General features: G+C 41.5%; 1 protein-coding gene across 3 annotated transcripts; it reads left to right on the top strand.

Moving 5' to 3' along the window:
* Nucleotides 1-688: 688 nt before the first annotated feature.
* LOC140543291 (uncharacterized) lies at nt 689-20,814 on the top strand. Of its 3 annotated transcripts, none has more exons than XM_072666352.1 (9): nt 689-824; nt 2,300-2,342; nt 3,774-3,878; nt 5,855-6,038; nt 8,358-8,785; nt 8,956-9,090; nt 9,573-9,592; nt 9,763-9,967; nt 14,711-20,814. In XM_072666352.1, exons 1-9 carry the CDS (start codon nt 768-770, stop codon nt 14,923-14,925), a joined length of 1,392 nt encoding a protein of 463 aa, XP_072522453.1. In that variant the 5' UTR covers nt 689-767; the 3' UTR covers nt 14,926-20,814. The 3 variants fall into 3 exon arrangements, with proteins under 3 accessions (XP_072522453.1, XP_072522454.1, XP_072522455.1); XM_072666353.1 differs by having other exon boundaries at nt 9,766-9,967; XM_072666354.1 differs by having other exon boundaries at nt 8,358-8,764.
* The last annotated feature ends 570 nt before the right edge of the window (nt 20,815-21,384 follow it).

Raw genomic sequence — 21,384 nt, forward strand, 5'->3', positions numbered from 1 at the left:
TACCGCCAATGACTGGAATCCGCTGTTGGCAACATTTTCGGAGCTATAAGGAGTTTAACTTTACATTATCTCTTCTATAAATGTGTGTAGGTTTTATTTAGCTATTTGCAACAAAAAACTACATACACATGTTTAGGCGGTGTGCTGCTTAATGTGATTGGTTAGCTAACTAGCTAGCTATCCTAGCTAACATCTAGCTAAATCGAAGCTCGTTAAAATTCTTACTTATTAAAACTCAAATGATTAACCAGCTTTATTAGCTTTTAAATAAACATTATATCGGTTATTAGATATCGGACAACTAAAGTGTAGGCTTTACATCTTTACTAGCTATCTAGCTAATTCAACTTGCTCTATTAGAGCAGTGTAGGGACGATCCACTGGGTGTCCAAATGTTTGTGGACACTCCTTCTGCGTCTATGCTAATTCAGCCATTGTTGCTTTCAGTTGCTCACATTGCCGACACTGATGTGCAAATCCACACACGCACAGCCTGTATAGTGCACGTAGAGAAGCACTGCCAGTGCCAGGCTTGAGTGGAGGGGTTTACAGCCCCTCAGCATTGGGCTGGGGAGGCTGGGGAGGCTGGGGTGATCTGAATGAGGAAGTCTTCCACCTGATTCGCTGGCCGTCTCATAAGTGCGGCAGCTTCGAAAAGGGCTGCAGTGTGCTTCCCTCAGCAGAGCAGCTCTGACTGTGTCACCGGTGTCTCTGACAGCTGTCGGCCAAAGAAAACGGGACACTCATTAAAACTCTTCAGACACTTCATGATGAAGAGGACGGGACCTGTCCTGCTGCTGAGACCTGCTGTCCTCCTCTGTTTGGTAAGAGCTGGCTCCTCTCCGCATCCCCACTGCTTCTGTCTGGCTGGCGGCGGTTTACTGGTTAAGTTGCTGAACTGTTGCTGAACTGAAACGTGATCATAGCTGCTGTAGCTTCAGATTGTGCCTTTTTCTGAGGTTCTGAGACAGAAAAGGAGAGTTTTCTTCCATTTCAGCCACAGTTTTATTCCTCTTATTATTTTTCATTGTACTTTTCTCCACGCGGACGTGGAGAAGCGCGTGAGTCGTGGTCAGTCAGTGTCTCGTATTGGGGGTATCTGTCACGTTTGTGCTCCAGGCTGTGATGGGCTGTGATGTGGCCCTGAGCTGTAGATTGAGCCTGTTTTAGCTTCAGAGCTGCTAAAACTAAAAGTTAGTGTGTTTAGTGTTTATTAACGATGCTTCAACTCGACCTGCTGGCTACATCCATCCATTTCCTTTCACAGCACGAGCCTGCTTTTTTTGGTCTGTGCTGTTTTAAGTCATCAGTGAATTTCCAGACATTGCAGTGGTAGATTTATTACTGGTAGGTTTCACACTCATCTCTAGCACACGTCTGTGCAGAGCCTCATGTGGCTTGCTGGTTGGCTTGCTTCTGTGATCTGGCGCCAGAGATCTCACACAAACCTCAAAACAGATCAATAACGGGGTCATTGCGTGGCCATGAGGGCTTATTAAGCTGTTTTGGTTAAATAGGTGGATGCTGTAATGTCCCTATTCCAGTCCTTGCTCATGGTTTTCGGGTTAGCTGTAGGTGTGTGTGTGTGTGTGTGTGTGTGTGTGTGTGTGTTTGTGTGCTGACCATGAACTTTTCTCAGTGTTACATGTTCTTATCTGCTCTGCTGATTTTTTTTTTTATGCACTTTGGGAGATACTGGTGTTGATAATGACACCCACTTTGTCCTGTCAGTGTCCTGTTTTCCGGTCATTCTGTCGTAAACAAGTGATGCAATCCATCCTCTTCAGAAGTGTCCACGAAAATGTGAAGGTCATTTGGCTCGGTGTCACTCACCAGATAGGTGCTGGTGCTCCTTGTGCAACATAAAAAACAGGGACTTTTTGACCAAGATCTGGAAAGGCAGCAGGGGAAAGTGGCACAGTAACAATGGCAGAAGTTGACTTATGGCCGCTGCCAGTAAAGTCCCAGTAGAATTGGCTGGTATACACAGTTTATGGCACTGTCAGGGCGGTCCTGGGTCAGTGGTTTACAGTTCGTAGTATGATTCATTTCACAGCATGGCCCAAAGCCAGTTTATGTGTGTCTTTCCAGAAGAGGCAGCTTACAGCCTGTCTTTCACTCGCCAGAACCTTTAGAAAAGGTGATGCTGACCTGGAAGACATGGAGTCATCCTGTTCTTGTTCTTGCTCTAGAAGCTGAAGTGATTAAACATGAGTGTTTACTGAGAAGAGAAATTAGATATGAGCTTAAGTCACTGTAAATAACTTTCTTTTTCTTTTTCTCTCTCCTTCTGTTTCAGTTGTTTCTGGCTTCTAATGTCAGCCCACACCAGTGCCAATCCGGTAAGTCTGTGCCTGCTGTGCTCCTGCAGGTTCTGCTGAAGAATAAAAGGCTGAATTCTTCCATTCTGCCATTCGGTGGAAATGTTGTTTTTAAAATTAACAAAGAGAACTCGAATCTCATCAACCTTTACTCATCACTCAGAGGTGGGGATTTTCCCATTTTATTCAAGAGGGACTGATGACTGTCAGCAGTGATATCGAATTGAATGGATTGAGAGAGAGACAGAAAAAACAACAACAGAAGTTCCGCATGCTGTCCTCATAAAGTCCTCCTTTTGTGTGTAATATATGTTGCAGTGACAGTATGAAAGCTAACACATGATTTCTTATGCAATACACACACACTGTCCCTCACTGTCATGAGATTCAGACATGCACTCTGACAAATGAAGGTGCTACAATGGTTATTTTTGTGAGTGATGCCAGAGAAAAACCTTTGTGTGTGTGTGAAGACCCTTTTTAGAGGTCAAGGGTCTGTACCAATGAAAAGGTTCATCACACTAACACTAATCTCTTTTACAAAAATGGTTCTTTACAGAATCACAACGGGTTCCTCTATGGCTTTGCTCAAAAAATATGTACAGAGCAGTATTCATGAGGGATAGGTTGCATCACTTAATGCAAATCTCCTCCCTTTTCCCCCTTCATGTTACTTGTTAATGGATGGAAAGTCCAGCGAGCGGAATCCCGCTCACTTTTCCTTGTAACTGAATGTAGGAGTGGAGGAAATATCAGCACGTGAATATCTGCTTTTTATAGACCTCTGATATTTAATAAGGAGGAAGCTCCTGGCAAGGGTACAGACTTCTCATTTTATTGTGTACTCCTCTGGCATTAAACAAAACGCAGTTCAACAAACGTCTTTCATGTTCTCATGACCTGGATGTCAGCCTGGTTCGCACGAGCACCCTTTGGTTTTTCGGCAGGCGACCACTTTCATCTAACACCATCTGTGTAAGTGTCAACACAGCAGGCATGCAGCGTGTTACTTTTCTTTCTCGTCTTCTGCTGACCCATCACACAACACGAAATGGAAAAGAAAACATTTCCATTTGACTGACCAAGAGCGAAGGGCAGAAAATAGATTAGCGCTGTTGTGAGTCAGGAGCTGGTAAAGGGTTCTTACCCTAAAGCACTTCTCATGTAACTGCAAACTATTTGTTTGTGTGGCAGCTTCGCAGTGTTGTGCCAGATGCCTGATTTTACTGTCTTTACTTTCAGACAGCACCAGCCTCTGATCTGGCCGTTTTCGGGTTTCTTTTAAAACGCTAGCTGGCTAGTCATTTCTTGACTCGCTGATGCACAGTCATTGTGTATAACAGATGGCAGTGTCATGACTAGTCGTGATATGACTTCTGATGCTGTGAAAGTACCGAAACGTCGGGAATGATTCTGATGACAGTTGTAATGACACTCTGCTTTTACACACAGGCTCCATGAAAAAGAACTCGAAGTGTGTGCCATGTAACAATGAAGAGTACTGGTATAGGAGGAGCGGAGTGGGCCTATGTGAAAAGTGCACCTCTAGGTGTTCTGGTAAGAGGATGGATTTACATGTAGTATTCTATATGCATGAGGGAACGCACTCACCTTAATTGTAATTAACTTTTCAAACTGTGTTATACTACCCCTTTTAACCTCCACCCACCCCTCCTGTCCCATCCCAATCATCCACCACAAACATACCCACATGTGTTCACATCTTTCGGTCCATTTTGCTGTATCCTCACTGGAGCTAGACTTACTTTATTAACTCTAGCACATCTAATTTCCTTTAGATATGAAAATATGTCTGCTCTGTATGAAATAACTGAATCCCATTGGTTCAGTTTTATCAATTCCATTGACTTCATGATGCATGCAGTCGTTCTCTAATCTACTCTAATCATAAGCAAGTCTAAAGCTTCCAACCCTACACTCTTTAAAGTAAAGGTGCTACAAGGGCTTCTCTGAGCAGTGCCATAGAAGAACCACTTTTGGTTCCGTTATGGAGCTGTGAATGTGAAGAGAACTGGTAAGGACACACATTTTCTCACACATCTTTTACTGACTGAAATGGTTCTTTATGGAACCAAAATGTTTATTTTCAATGGCATTGTTGAAATGATCTGTTTAGCACCTTTATTTTTAAGAGTGTAGATACTGTTAAATACTGTTAAAAGAATGTGAGCATTGCATCTGAACAGGTTTTGCAGAATTAGTTATAAGCAGGGCAATGTGGTAAAAATATAATATCGCAACATTTAAAGACATTTTCACAATATTTATCACGATACACATGATTGCTGACAAAAAGCACCAGTAATGTCAGACTCTTAAAAACTACTATTGAAATACTCTCCCATCCTGAGTACTGTGATTATTTTTAATGTAATGAACAGTGCAGCTGGTCAGGGTTCTGTAAGCACTCCTTATATCCTTGATATGCTTAGAACAGCATACAGCTGCTGTCCAGTGAAAAACATGTCCATCTCCATTTAAGGTTTTCTCCATGGTTTGAACCCTGTTGTTGTCTTCCATTCAAAGTTCAGAGCATTTTTGCCCTCTCCTATAAAGTCTCTATCTTGGAGATACATGTTTTTCAGTGGACAGCAGCGATATTTTCATGTCGCCATGTTGCCCGCCCCTTGTTATAACAGTATTATAACAGTATTCGAAAAAGAATGTACTCCTATTTAGGGCACAAATACATTTCTAAGGCCTTTTAGCTGTCTGTATTTCACCGCTGTGTACAATTTTATATACGGTGTATATTTGAAAATCTTTTCTGAATTGTATGAAATTGTTGAATCCGATAAATATAATCAAATTAAATTAGATTCTTCATTATGCATTCAGTTGTTCCCTAATCACAACCAATCTGAGACCCTGCAGTTCTAAAGTAAAGGGGTCACATTTACATTTATGGCATTTAGCTGACGCTCTTATCCAGAGCAACTTAGGAGTCTTGCTCAAGGACTCTTATTGGTGTAGCGCAGCGTAGTTACCCACAGCCATTGGAGTAAAATAAATGATATTGGGCAGATATCTGATATCAGTATCGCTTCTGGTAGATATGTCATGGAAAATGAGGACAATGTGACTTTTCCTTTTGTATTAAACAGAAGCATGACATGTATGATTTTAACTTGGCTTATGTGACATTGCATATCCTGAGATGTGACTACTGTGCATAAGCACTTTGCTGTGACGATGCTGAAACGACATATTGTGCAACCCTGGTTTTTGCAGTTTTTTTACTTTTTGACATAATGAACAGGGTGAATCTAGAAGTTGCTCTCTCCACTGTCAAAGTTTTATGATGAATGGACCAATAGAAATGCTTCAAAATTTCTCCCATTGACACTGACTTCCATTGAATGTTTCAAATGTTTTTTTCTTCACCTGTAATGTTTTGTAAACCATTTTGGGGATGCAAGGTTTTTTGCATGACAGCGACGAAATGAAGGATGTGCTGTACAACCACTAAGTTGTTCTTCATGGACTCACTTCCTGTGTTTGTCTTTGTGCAGCTGAGGATTACATGGTGGAGAAAACAGCCTGCACTAAGTGGACTAAGCGTGTGTGCTACTGCAAGCCTGGGTTCTTCTGCCCAAAACCAACAGAAATTACCTGCCGGGTACCATGTGAGCCTTGCGAGAAGGGCACCTTCTCCAACAAAATATCTCTAGAAAGAACCTGCCAGCGTCACTCTGAGTAATTGCCAGACACTGTTTTTTATGTATTCGTTTGTTTGTTTGTTTGTTTGTTCGAGAGTTGCTAGCCGTGCACTTCAGGTGCCCTGCACCTGTAAAAGCTTGATGAACATCTATGTTCGGGAAATAGAAGGATCTTCTTAGCTTGGGTCAGAATGACTATATTGTTTGCAAGTGATCGTGCATTATGAAACTTTGTGCAGGAATGAATCAGGGTCAAGGTTATAGCTCAATGCCTTCTTTGAAGTTTTTCTGGAGATGAGAGTTGTTTTTCTTTTAGAACCGAGCCCTGCTGCTCATTTGAAAGACTGCAGCATAGTTAGTGCAGCATGCTTTTACTGAACATGGTTTGGATCTCCCGTAACTGACACTCTGCCAAACCCAGAATGTGTTTGATATCATGATTTTGTAATGCGGTTATGTAGTGAGGTTGAACCTCCTCCAAACACTGAAAGACTCTGCACTTCTTTGGTTTCGGTGCTATGAAGATGTATGCAAAGCTTTCACATTCCAATTAAATGGTAAAATCACCACTTCTACACGCATCGGCGTCAGCGCTGAGTTGTAAGGTCATTTGTAAGGTGGAAAATGGCTATATTTGCTCCAGTACTTGCATGCGTACTTCCCTTTAATGTAACTTTCTGGAGTATAAAATTCTTGCTTTTTTAAAGCTTCGTAGATTACATTAACCGGAGTTTATGTCCATGTATGGGGGTTATAGTAGTTTAGATCATCTCTAAAAGAAGCTATTTATTGATACAGATAAGTGTACTGTTAAATTAAGCCAATAGCTTCTGTAATAAATAAGCATGCTCATAACCCTCTGTGTCCAGGAACGGGGTTAGACCTCCTCAGCAACATTAAGGTTACTGGCAGAGAGCAATTTTGCATATTTAGATTTCTGCTACTAATAAAGTAATCCATTGGTTTTTAGATTTATGATTAACATTCATGATTAACAACCAGGCCTATAGCTAATCAAACAATTTTCAGCAAATTCTAAAGCATAGCTACTCTGTCTTTCATAACATAGTAAATAGGAAAAACTCTTATTGAACAAAGACTCCCTAAACATTGCAAAGGCTCAGATGTATTTTGCCAAGGTCTCACACATTGATTAGAAAATCAGGCCTGAGGCATGTCACAGTTCCATTTAGGAACTGTCAGCAGATTCAAATCTTTATAAATTTTCTGACTCTTTAAACCTTGTACTAACACTCATCATACACATGAACCACTAATCAACTCTCTTAAGATCTAAAAACTAAAATAATCAATACCCACAAGCCAGGGGAAGGCTATAAGAAGATTTTGGGGTTGTTTTTTTGTTTTTTACGGTACAGAATGTTAAGTAAGAAAAGTTCAGGGAAACTGTGGAGGTCAAGTCAAGAAGAGGCAAACCAAAACCCTCATATGAGTGCCAGGAACCTGCATGAAAGTTTAGGTTAGTCAAAAGGGTTGTGCACTGTTCCACTGTGCGGCTTTGCTTGCACAGACGACATCTTCATGGAAGAGTCATAAGAAGGAAAGCTTGTACTTGTCTGTGACCTCAACATAAAACTCAAAGTTTGTACATTTAGGTATTCACGTTTAAGGCATTTGGCAGAGGCTCTTATCCAAAACGACTTAAAAAGTGATTTTTACTTAAAATGTAAAAAAATTTCAGCTAGTTTGTATAGGCGAGAATGCAAAAGATAGCTCAAGCTTAGATGCTGCCAGATACAAAAGTCAGTGAGAATGCTACAGAACAATTTTGGCAATGTTAAGTGTAGACTGATGAGGTCAAAACAAAACATTTGGTCAAGATATATTTGGAGAAAAGGGGAACTGCATTTCATGACATGAACACCTTTCCAGCTGTAAAGCATGTGGGTGGATCTATCATGCTTTGGGGTTGTGTTGCAGTTTTGCACAGGAGAAGGGAAGCATAGATTCTAACAATACCAGCAAGTCCTGGATGCAAATGTCAAACCTTCTGTTGGAAGGCTGAAGTAGGGATGTAGAGAATTTAGGGAATTTGCAAATAGACCTTAAACAATCTGTGTAACAAGACGGCCCAAGAGTATCTCAGAACTAAAGGCTGTCTGCAGAAATGTGAGAAAGACTGAGTAATTGTGTGGCAGGATATGTTGATTAGCTACAGATGATGTGTTTACTATTTCTCATTAGAAATACATTAATAAATATGTCATTGTAATTTACAGTTGCAAATTCATTAAAAAGATCAACTTTAATATGCAATTAATACAATTAACAATTGACTTATCAGGAAGTTGTCAACCCTAGCCCAATGTGACCTTCCTTTATGTTCTTTTTTCAGATGTGCCAGTCCAGAAATGCTGGTGATTGCAGAAGGTTCGCCCACTCAGGATCGAGTTTGTGCCTACCCCACCACTACCTCCAACCCAGCAACCACAACCATACATATGACCACCTCCATACCCACAACCACCTTTATATCAACAACTACCTCTACACCAATGGCTACCTCCATACCCACAACCATCTCCATACCTAAGAGCAGCTCTACCCCCCTTACTGCCCCCTCTGCAACCATCCCCACTTCCACAGCTCCTGAAGCAGCATCCATCGTGACCCCTGTCCGCCCTGTCACTAGCCACTCCAAGCCCATCACCTTATTGCAACAGCAGACAACCTCTCATTCTTCTGAAGGCACAGTTCCACACCGGACCACACGTCAGGCGTCGAGTCTCGAGACAAATAGAAGTATACAAACCCTCCATGCTGGTATAGTGTCCTGATGGATTATTTAGTGTCATTTGCATGTGTGCCATTATTTCAAATAGTCTGTCTTGTACAGGTTGTGTTTTCTGGCACATTAGCAGTCATGTCCTTTCCTTTTAGAGATTCATTCGTGGTATCTGAGCTGTGTTTGCATACATGTCTTTCTCCATTAGAGGGCTCTCCTCTGTCATCTCATTCACCCAGTTGGATGTTACTGCTTCTGTTGGCCGTGTTCCTCTTGCTAGTGGTGACCTGTCTCTCCATGAAGTGCAAAGGCAAAGTTCTAAAGGGCAAATTGGACTGGACAGGTATGTACTGATAATACAGTATACCGTTCATTACCAATGCAATAATATAGGGAACTTGCATGCTTTTAGGCCTGTGCAAGAAAACAAGTGCTAATCCTAAGTGCTGAGGCCTAGAACCTTAACCACGCCCTCCCGTTTGACTGAATCTGAATGCTGATCTAACAATGTCTGTACTGGAATCCACCCACAGCGTACCACTTACTGTAAACCACATTGCATCTGAGCTCACGTGTTCTCATTCCCATAATGTCACACCTAAAGCAGATATTCACAGTTTCAGAATTACAGCCCAGTGTATGCTTGTAAGAGAACACGAGAAACCAAACCACTCCAGAGCTTCAAATACTGCACTTAGCTCAGAGGCACTCCTGTTCTAATGAACTATCACTTTATGACAGTGCAGCATTTAAATCAGTCATCAAGTGCTTGTGAAAATAGGATATGATGGGAAGACTCTCATTGTTCTCCTTTTGTCTCTTTAGGTCTCACATTCGGGAAATATGTGAGTACTTTCTACTAGTCATTACACAAAATGAAAGAGGCTCCAGTTTGTTCTAACGACACACTTATACTTTGTTCATGATATAAGGTCACATATTTACACCCCTACACATCACACCTTTCCTCAAAGGCCATTTTAAGGATTGTGTTCTTGTCCTTTTTTTGCTACAGCAGCTACAGCATTTGCAGAAGCCACAGGCGGTGGTTTGTTCCTCAGCCAGCGAATGCTGTAGTACAGAGATGCAGTTACCACTGGGCAGTGACATCAGGAACAGCGCTAGAAGTCAAGGCATGGGGCCAGGGTTGTGCCCCGGTGGAAATCAACAGGTCACCATGGATCACAACGGCAAAGGAGAGAGCATCAGCAATACCGTGGGTAAGGAAAGTGTATATATTTTATATAGATCTGAGTTTGCCAGAAGGCTTAATTTACACCTATTGGAAAAGATAGTTAGCACCCCTGAGGTAGATCCCTGATTTATGATCCTTAAACCTTGGATTTGACACATACAGTGTGAAAGCCAGTGTTAATTTTTTTTCTTCTGCAGGCTTAAATAGAGCAGAAGAGTAGAATTGCACTAGATGTGCTGTGTATGATGTATGTGAGCACAGTTTGCTACAATGGAATGTAATTTTGCGAATTTATCCGCAGATTTTGGGTACATTCACAAAGCAGGTAAAAGTGGCGCAATCAGATCTTTTTGGCATATGTGAGATTTTCAGCCCCACACATGTTTTGAGGACGTGTAACCATGCCAATATCTAGAGCTCGTTCAGGACATGTTGGGCTACTGCACAAAATATCTGCATTTCATTCATTTTACTACACCTTTAACCCTCTACAGGGTAAATACTGAATAATATGTACTTGGCGTATCCTCAAGGGTTTTTGAAGGTTCCTATTTTCAGGGTTAAATGGTTCTTCATATGCAAGAAAAACCTCTGGTATGAGCCGAAGAGCCCTTTGTTTAGGGCAGTATAGAATCCCTCCCCTCACAATGTTCCAACAATGCTCTCCAAATAGATCCAAGCTCAATTTCTCATTTCTCAGCATCAGCATCTACCTTCACACTCCATGTCCAAATGTTTGTGGACACCCCTTCTAATGAATGTACTCAGTTACTTAAATTTGCTCCCATTGCTGACACAGATGTGCAAGTGCACAGTACACAGCTTGTCTATTCCCTGTAGAAGAGAAGCACTGCCAATAGAATAGGACCCTTTGGAGCAGATAAACATGAACCTATTTTGGCACCATGCCTAATGTCAGGCGTGGCCTAGAGGGGTATAACGCCCCCCCCCAGCATTGAGCTGTGAAGCAATGGAACTGTGCTCTTTGGAATGATGGTTGGTGATCCAACCAGTACATTTGGGATGAGGTGGGGTGGGGATCATCCAACATCTTGATCTTACTAATGCTCCTGTCGCTAAGCACAATCAAATTCTCACAGCAATGCTTCCGAATCTTGTAGAAAGCCTTCTTGACCGGACAGTGGAGACAGTTAGTCCAACAAAGCAGGATAAACTTTTTTAACACCCTTGATTTTGGAAGAAACAGTGAATGAGCAGGTATCGGCGCTCAGTTTCTCCCTGTACATCCCTGTAAAACTGTAAAACACCACTGGAATTACACTTCTTATCATCAGTGCAAATTTTAGGGCACGCTTTTTCCGTGTACCATTTAAAACACACTGGTTAGTCAACATACAGGGGCAGCCCTGGATTACTCTAATCTTACCTATATCCTTGTTACTCTGGTTGGAGCTGTTTTGGGCAATTATTCCACACCAGTGAACCATATCAAATTTGTTGAACACATTATGTGTGTTCCACTGATCAGAATGTCGAGATAAGAGTTTGTGAAAGGAGGAGGCAAGCGTCATACATGATGCGTCTTGTGTAATCCATTGGCTTTTTACACTTAAAGAATTAAATTGCTTCTTGTGAGCCAGCTTGTCTCCATTCCCTCTAGCACTTGTTTTATTGGTGCTGCATGTACTTTTGGATATCCTGCGAGGGAGTCCTGCCAAGAACACTACATAGCATTTCCTGTTAAAGCAGCCAGTACACAGGTCACATAAGTGAAGGTAAAGTGAAGAGAAATTACTCAAGAGAGCGAGCAAGAAAGGATGATGTGGTTTTGTGTCGAAACTACATGGCTTAGTTTGAAGAAGTGAAAACCTATAAAGCGTAATGGACTAGGAGCGTTTTACAAGTCTAAATGCGTTACATAGTAGGCTAGGCTTCCCTGAAATTCAAATACACCACATGGACAAAAGTATTGGGACACCTGATCATGCATTGTTTTTTTGTAATTAAGGGTATTCAAGGGTTTATCCTACTTTGATTGCATTCAGCGAAAAGAGCACTCATGAAGTCAGGATGCTTCCCACTTCCATCATTCCTGGGAACACAATTCCACTGCTCCACAGCCCAATATTGAGGGGCTTTATACCCCTCTAGCCCACTTATTTATACTCTACAGGGACCAGACAGGATGTGTGCATGCATTTGCACAACTGTGTCAGCAATGGGTGTGACTTAAAGTACCTGAATGCATTCATTAGTAGAGGGGGCCACAAACGTTTGGACGTATAATTTATACAGTAGCAAAGGCATGTTTACCTCTTTTCTTAGGATGCTTTTATACTGCCAATTTAATAGAAATTAACAGTTATGTAAGTCTTTTAATGGACCTTAATATCTGCTTCTGTTCCTCATTTCTGTAACTACATGACTGAGGGCTGTAGTGGATACTCACTCAACATTTTCTATTAAATTCTTGATGCAAACTGCCAACATTAGCTAGTTGGCAGTTTGTATAATAATAATAATGCATATTTTATATTCTCATACTGGTCACTCTTAGAATACATTCATCCCCCCCCCCCCCCCACACACATATAGAAATAGTAGTAGTAAATACAGTGGTTTATAGTGGTTTATAAACAAACTAGCTGTTATTCTGAAGTCAGTAATAGATGTTTGGACCCAACAACAGGGCCTATCATTTTTCTTTATTCACTTGTAGCTTTTTAAGATGTGCATTGATTGTTGCTGTTATATCTATATATATATATATATATATACAGTCATGCCCGAAAGTATTCATACCCCTGTCAAAGTTTGACTTAAATTTACTTTTATTTAACCAGAAATTATATTTTTGCCTGGAAATGACACAGGCATCTCCCAGGAGATAACACGATGATGTACAAGAGGCATCATTGTGGGAAAAAATATTTCTCAGCTTTTATACACATTTGAACAAAAAGTGGCATGTCCAAAATTATTCATACCCTTCTCAATAATTAATAGAAAAGCCTTTATTGGCTATTACAGCAATCAAACGCTTCCTGTAATTGCTGACCAGCTTTTTGCATGTCTCCACTGGTATTTTTGCCCATTCATCTTTAGTGATGAGCTCCAACTCTTTGAGGTTCGAGGGTCTCCTTGCCATCACCCTGATCTTTAGCTCCCTCCACAGATTCTCAATTGGATTCAAGTCAGGACTCTGGCTGGGCCACTGCAAAACATTAATGTTTTTGTCTGCTAACCATTTCTTCACCACTTTGGCTGTGTGTTTTGGGTCGTTGTCATGCTGAAATGTCCACCGGTTCCCAAGGCCAAGTTTCTCTGCAGACTGCCTGATGTTGTTGTTGAGAATCTTGATGTATTGCTCTTTTTTCATGGTGCCATTTACTGCGATCAAGTTCCCTGGTCCATTGGCTGAAAAACACCCCCAAAACATTAGGTTCCCACCACCATGTTTGACAGTGGGGATGGTGTTCTTAGGGTTGAAGGCTTCTCCTTTTTTACGCCAAATGGTGCACACATCATTGTGGCCAAACAATTAAATTTTTGTTTCATCTGACCATAAAACAGAACACCAGAAGTCTTCTTCTTTGTCCAGATGAGCATTTGCAAAGGTCAAGCGGGCTTTTGTGTGCCTTTTCTGGAGAAGTGGTGTCCTCCTTGGCCTGCGTCCGTGGAACCCAGCAGTGTGCAGTGTCCGTTGAACTGTCTGCCTTGAGATGTGGCCACCAGCAGAGTCCAGATTCACCAGGATGGCCTTGGTGGTGATCCTTGGATTTTTCTTCACCTCTCTCACTATTCTCCTGGCCAGCACAGGTGTCACTTTTGGCTTCCGACCACATCTTCTGAGATTTTCCACAGTGCGGAACTTCTTGTATTTTTTAATAATACTTTGCACTGTAGCCACTGGAACTTGAAAACATTTTGATATGGCTTTATAGCCCTTTCCTGACTTGTGAGCGGCCACAATGCACAGCCGCAGGTCCTTAGTGAGCTCCTTTGTCTTAGCCATGACTGTCCACAAACCAACTGCAGAAAGCTGCTGTTTTTCTCCTGTTGAGTTGATTAAAACAGCTGTTCCCAATGAATCAGGGTAATTAGGATGCTTTAAAACAGCTTGGACTATTTGGAATGGTATAGAACTTTGGATTTTCCCATATACTGTGACAGTTTTCAAAGGGTATGAATAATTTTGGACATGCCACTTTTTGTTCAAATGTGTATAAAAGCTGAGAAATACTTTTTCCCACAATGATGCCTCTTGTACATCATCGTGTTATCTCCTGGGAGATGCCTGTGTCGTTTCAAGGCAAAAATATAACTTCTGGTTAAATAAAAGTAAATTTAAGTCAAACTTTGCCAGGGGTATGAATACTTTCGGGCATGACTGTATGTGCTACCAGTATGTCCCGGAGGTCACAAGTCTCTCTGGGTGGGTAGATATCCCCACGATGTTGGCCAACATAGACATCTGTTAGCTGGTGTGGTAGAGCTGGGGATCCATTGAGCTACAGTTAATTAGCAAGATGAATTTAATTCAGCGTCCAATGAGAGAAAATAAAGAGTTGTTGACTGGAACAAATAGTCATTCAACATTAACCTTCGGGATATGAAGATTAACAGGTTCGTATTAAAGGATGATGTTAGTGAAGGTTTGGTTTCTCTTATTTCTGCCAGAGTGGATTGACCAGCCTGGATGAGTAATCAGATCTGAGTCATTCCTGAGGAGTAGAGGATGCCTGGGTTGCTGAGTTACTGAGGCTATTGTTCCTTATTTCTTCATTTCTGTGTCCTTTGTCTCTAGGCTCCATTTTCATCTACTCCCCAGGGATGGTAGTGCTGGGTTCCAACTCGAAGGAGAGAAAGGAGGAAACGGAAGAGATAAGTGAGGAGATTCCACTCATGAGTGTCCCGCAGCAGGAGTCTAGCTTGCACCCTCAGGATGACTCCATGGGCGTGGGAATGCAGGAAGAATTTGGCAAAGAGCTAAGTTTTCCTGTCCCAGCTACTAGCAAGTGAAACTACTCGGATTCCAAAGTGTATTCCAAGGAACAGTTCTAGTCAAGATGGGCGTCAGTTTTCTTTATGAAGGATTGCGTAGCCCGAAACAATGCTGAAAGCCCTTTGGACTGCCAGAAGACAAGGAATGAGCATTGAGAATGCTCGAACGTACCTGGAAATTAAGTGTTTTTTGTTCCTACAGCACTGCATATTAATGAGGAAGTGTGCTGAATTTGAGAAGGTGCACCAATTAAGTTGATTCAAATGTGAACATCATTTCCACATGAATGAAGCCTGGCTTCCATACAGTCTCAGCTTGTCTTATTTTAAAATCGAAAAATGACTGAATACAACAGTTCTCAGTTCAGTTATGCCGTATTTGGACTTGTAGCCGGCTATCTTGGCTTAGACAAGTTAGCTAGCAAGCTAAATACCATAGCACAGACCGTGTTCCAGCTAGTTGAGGCTCGATTCACACATGTCTAGAAGATAAAGCCTCATATCTGAGAGTACAACTTCAAATGAATGCTTTTAGGAGTGTTTTCAGGCACATTTAGTAGACGGGTTTATCATTGCTCTGTCTTTCAGTCAAACTCAGTGTTGCTAAACTTGCAACTACGGAGGGCTTGGGTTTCTTTTTTTCCCCACCTGTTTTCAGATCAGTAAGCACCCACAGCGCACCCACCCTGTGACTCTCTTAAATACTGTCCTCATTTTGAGATGTCCAAGCCAATTATAAAAGCAAATTTATGTCTAGTGTGTAAAGTCTTCCCAGAAGACTAGTGGCAGTTACTGCAGCAGAATGAGGGACAAACTCTCTAAATAATAAGTGAACAGGTATCTACAAACCTTTGGGGATTTAGTGAATATCACACAATGGGGAAAAAAGTCAGAAGACTAAACTGTTAGATGAAATTAGGTTGATGTAATGTATCTTTGCCATGTGGAAATGATGTACATTTTAATTGTTAATTTTTTTTCTTCTTCTTTCTGGTGCGCCAAAACCTCTGGTAGGCACTGTTTCTTTGTGTTCAGTAGATAGATAGACTTTGGAGTTTCAGTGGTGTTTTTTTTTTTTTGGTTTTGTATTCATTCTGTGGGAGGGAGTGAGGAGCACAGTGAATGTGAGAAAACTCCCTGCCCACTAACGCTTGTACACTGAAAAAGGCAGCGCATTGACTTTTACATGATTGCACTGGTGTAGACCGTTTCATTTATCCACATGTGGAAATGAGAGCCATTTCACAAGAATTCTGGACAATATTTCTTTAGTACTTTCAAGATGAGAGCTGCTGACATAGAGGACTCCAGTTTGAAGAACAGTTTGCACTTTCTTTATGACCTGTACATCTTCACGCCTTTACATCACAGTCGGACAAATGAAAGTAGACCAGCGCACTTGACTGACGTGTGTGGGCGCTCACCAGCGTGCAAGCAAAGCTAAAAATACCTCCACGTCGGAAAAAAAGACAGCCAATTTACATAATGGGGGGCAGTTGTGCGAATGACCTTACTTATGCTGGTATCGTGCCAAGTTGCTGGAAATGCAGATTGCTCATGTCCTAAAACAATGCACAACAGAGAAAAACGAGTCCTTCTCTCATACTTATTTTCACAGACGCTTCCATTTTGGTGTGGTTTTTGATGTTCTTCGGTCAACTGGTGCTCCCAATGATGGGCTTTTTATACATCACGCCAACGTGAATGGGTGGGCTGAACTGTTGTAGGGTGAGGATTTCTATCTACCCAGATAAAGTGCCCTTAATGGGTAGTCCAGTCTAGGAACCAGAAAGGTTTGTCCATGGGTTTCATGTTGGCCCCACATATGGATGCACACCACCGTCAGTGATGGAATTGGGAGGGGTTAAACATGGGTGCCCAACTGGGTCCCTGAGACGACACATGTACAAACCCTCACAGAGCCCATGCCCACCTTGAACCCACACAGAACGTACCTGGAACCCACCTGGAACTTACCTAGCCCACGTTCCACCCATGTGAGCCACAAATGAGCATTTTGGCTGGGTAAGCGTTTTTAGTATGTATTAATGCCATGTTGCTTGTGGCAAGCAGTAATCTAAGTAAACTTGAAGATTAAAGGGAGTGTCAACTCATTTGCAAATAGTATAGCTAGTATAATCCTAAGGATTTCATTAGCATTTCATAACCCATTCACTGGCCAAGCACTATATTTTTACTCATTCATGCAATTGTCTAATCAACTAATTGTGTGACATAAGTGCAATGTGTACAATCATGTAGATATTATCAGTGATGGAGTAATTCCAGAACTGCTGATCTCCTGAACTCTGTTTCACAACAGCGCAACAGTCTTTAGAGTTTACTCAGAATGGTGTAATAACGAAAACGCATCCAGTGAGCGGCAGTTCTGCAGAAAGAAACGGCTTGTTGAGAGAGGTCAGCAGATGATCAGACTGGATAGAGCTGGTAGAGAGGATACCGCAACTCAGATAACCACTCTGTACAATTGTGGTATGCAGAAACGCATCTCAGAACTTGTCCAGCCTTGTGGAGGATGGGCTACTACAACAGAAGACCACATTAGGTTCCACTTCTGTCAGCTAAGAAGAGAAATCTGAGGCTGCAGCAGCTCAGCACAGGCTCACCACAGTTGGACAGTTGAAGGCCAACAAAATGATGATGAACAGTGTGAATCTATGTGCCTGACCTGCCTTGTATCAACAGTCCGGTCTGGAGTAGGTGGTGTAATGGTCTGGGGAAGGTTTTCTTGGCACATATTGGAGCCATTAATACCAATCGATCACGACTTGAATGCCACAGCCTGTTTGAGTATTGTTGCTGACCATATAAATTCCGGCATGACCACAATTTACCCATCTTCTCCTAAATACTACTTCCAGCATGATGGTGCACCATTGGATTTGTTGTGGTTGGTGTGGCACAACAGATAACACCACTACCTGCCACTGAGCTACCACACCATGTGGGAGACTGGGGTTCGATTCCCGGTCTGGGTGACTATGCTGCGCTACACCAATAAGAGTCCTTGGGCAAGACTCCTAACACTACATTGGCCCTCCTCTGTAATACAAGTAACCTTGTAAGTCGCTCTGGATAAGACAGCTAAATGACATAAATGTAAATGTTAAATGGGAGATTCTGAGCATGAAAGTGCTCCTGAAAAATCAGCAGGAATCTCCAAAAAGGATATTTCCAACATCTTGTGGAATCCATGCCATAGTTGAGGCCGTTTTGAGATCAAAAGGAGGCCCTACCCCAGTATTTGGAAAGGCTTCCTAATAAATTGCTTGCTGAGTGAGTGAATGTATGAAATGTAACCTCTCTCCATGTGGTTGTGGTTTGAGTGATTCGATTGTAATCTGCTCACAGTGTGGCATAAAAAACAGTCATAATTCTGTTCTGTTTAGTTTTAGTTCACAGGATCTCTCGACATCAGCATAATCCAATCTAGTGACATCAAAAGAGTATTCGTTGAGGATTGTTCGCATAAACAGACAAGATGTTTATCCACCCTCAGCATCTGCTGATTTCATGGCCTCTCAGCACATTTGACAAATGCACCTTTAGGAGGTGGATAACAAGTATGTGGAGGCAGGGCTTAGTGAGGAGTGGGCAGAGTAGAAAGGAGCAAACCAAAGCTTTTTCTGCTTCAGAAGTTGTTGCAGCAACCAACTAGAGCTTTAACGTTCATAAGGTCTCTACCCACCATGCTAATTACATAATTATTTAATTATCAATTAAAGCAGAGTTACAGAGGCAGCAGAATTAAGTTTAGTTTGAACAGCAAAATTCAATTTTTATTAAAAGACAAATAACTTGTTTTAACTAAATGCTGCAAGACATACAGTCATGTGAAAAGTTAGGACACTCCATGAAAACCTTTGTCTTTTTAAAATATATTCAGACGTGGACTCAAATGGAACATTTGAGCTTCATCTAAACAATATTTAGAGATTCAGTAATCTAACTAAAACACATAAAGAGAAAAATCATTTATAAAATGTCCTGTAATGAAAATGCAATTATCTTGTGAGGAGAAAGTTAGGACATCCTATGCCCTAATAGCTGGTATTTTCTCCACTGGCTGAAATAACTTCAGTTCGCTGTTTCCTATAATGATCTACCAGTCTCTTACATCAGCTGGGAGAAAGTGGTTCCCACTCCTCCATGCAGAGTTCTTTCAGCTTTAGTGTTTAGACAAATAGTCTCGCATTCATACAGTAAAGAATTCAGAGTGGATTGAGCTCTCTAAGTCCTACTGCAGAAAAGCAGCTCCAAACCATGACATCTCCACCTCCATGCTTCACAGTTGATCTGGGTTCTTGTGTTCAAATGCTGTGTCTGGTTTGCGCCAAACGTGCCCTCTGTTACTGTATTCAGATAATTCAGCTTTAGGATTCATCTGTCCAAAGCAGATTGTTCCAGATGTCCTGGTCTTGGTCTAGGTGTTTCCTCCTTGCAAACCTCTAATGAAAACCAAACTTGTTTGGATTGGTTTTCTGATGGTAGATGCTGTACTGTGGCTTCAGCTGTGGCGGCAGCTACCTGTAGATCCCATGATGACATTTTAGGACTGTTGGAGATGTCTTTATGCATTTCATGGTCTGCTGTTGGACTGAACTTGCTAGGATGGCCTGACCTGGCCATGTTGTTGCACATGTAAATGATTTAGCGGACAGTGGAACGACTCATTTCCAATTATTCTGAGATCTTTTAAATCCCTTCCCAGACTCCTCTGCATCTACAACCATCTACAACAGGCTCCTCCAAAATCCTCTCTAATGATGTTCTAATCATCTGCTAATCATCTCATTTAGACATTTGAAGTCGTAATAAATGTTGAGGTGTCATAACATTCCTAAGACATCTCTTCCGTTGTATGTGTTTAGTTATATTACCACCAGATCAAATGTCCATATGTGTAAATATAGTAAAAATGACTTTTTTTGATCGTTTTCATGGGGTGTCCTAACTATTTCACATAACGGCATGTGTCAAAAATGTTTGTAGGTAAAAAGTTTACATGCACTTTATCAAAATATGTTGACTACCCTTTTGAAATAGCTTTTTTTTATGCATGTAAGACAGCTGCTGCAGTGCTTTCTGCGCAAGGCCAGTAGAAAAGACCACGCTGATGAATTGTGGGGTGTGGTCGGCGCATGGATACATTGTTCTTCTGGTGTAAAATGTGTTGCACTTTACATGTATATGCTCTTGTGGGGAAAATTGCCGTTATGGTGGTGATGTGCCCAACACCACCGTTAACATACAACCATGCGATCAGGCCTACTGTTTTTATTTTAGTATTTGTGCCCAATACCTTTATCATTCTGCTGACATTGGCCATAGCACGCTGCTTGTACTGGAACTACTTTTTGTGGCGGAGGGAATCGGAAAAGCATGTTAGAGACCGTGTTCAGGGCTTCTTTAGTTTGCTTTTTTTGTCTGGTTGATTTTTAATTATTGATTTTTTTTATTTTTCCATGTTGTGTTGACGGTTATACAGAAGTTGTGGGACATTTTAGGTTGTGTGTTAACAGCTGTGAGGTTATTCACACCCATTCACTCATGTTCTCTTGTGTTCTGCTGCTTAGGAATGCTACCTTGGTGAAAGCATTATACTTTTGGGGTTACAAAGTAACGCAAAGTAAAATCACATTTTGTGATGTGTTTATAATAAGCGATGAAGATAGGAGATGTGAAAATGGTGTGGCTCATCGAGCTCCGTAGTTTAGTAGGGAAGCGCCCGAGGAGTGAGACATTTCCAAGGTGTCTCATCATAATCATTTCTAAACGCTGGACTTTCTCTGCTTTGAAAATTCTCGCGATGCTCTGCCTGACCGGTAGTAGTGTCATTTCTCTGGAAAGTTTTAAAACAGAGGACTGATTATCCCAACCTTGGGAGGAAATGCAATAAAGATTGTTGTTTTAGCAAAATGTGTGCTCGTTATGTTCTTTTTTATTAACTAATGTATTCGTAGTAGCTACTCAACTGATAGCTACCTTATAGAATGATTTACATGCTGTATTGTAAGTGTACTACTTTTTTTTTTTTTAAATCTTGTCTGTCTTTGGATGGTAGCTAGTAAGACTCCTCCACTCCATTCTGGTACCCAGCGCACATCCCATCCCATGATTGTCCAGGGAATATCAAGGAACCCTTCACTACTAGGTTTAGTGTGGTTCACTAAGCTTGTAAAATCTTGTATCATGAGTTTCTCACGTAAGTGTTGTCACTCGATAACAGTCTACAACAGGGAAAACTGATCTCCAGTTTCAGGAAGCAGACTATGGAGCAATGGTCAGTAATGAGCTAGTTAACAGGCTGACCAGCTCCTCCAAAATATTCAGAGGTCGTCACTGGAAGTCACTGTGAAACTGCAACAAACAGAGTACCAGCCTAGACCAGTGTGGTCAGATTTGGTCATGCCGGTAGACCAGCTAAACCATCGAATGCAATCAAGCAAAAAAAAC

Source organism: Salminus brasiliensis, chromosome 21 (assembly GCF_030463535.1).
Source record: "Salminus brasiliensis chromosome 21, fSalBra1.hap2, whole genome shotgun sequence".
Classification (NCBI taxonomy): Eukaryota; Metazoa; Chordata; class Actinopteri; order Characiformes; family Bryconidae; genus Salminus; species Salminus brasiliensis.

What these genes read in the sequence shown, in the direction of transcription:
- LOC140543291 (XM_072666352.1), top strand. Translation starts at nt 768, where the DNA reads ATGATGAAGAGGACGGGACCTGTCCTGCTGCTGAGACCTGCTGTCCTC. An exon ending in TATACAAACCCTCCATGCTG is followed by an intron (nt 8,786 to 8,955) that starts GTATAGTGTCCT and finishes TTTCTCCATTAG; the next exon opens with AGGGCTCTCCTCTGTCATCT. An exon ending in GAGCATCAGCAATACCGTGG is followed by an intron (nt 9,968 to 14,710) that starts GTAAGGAAAGTG and finishes CTTTGTCTCTAG; the next exon opens with GCTCCATTTTCATCTACTCC.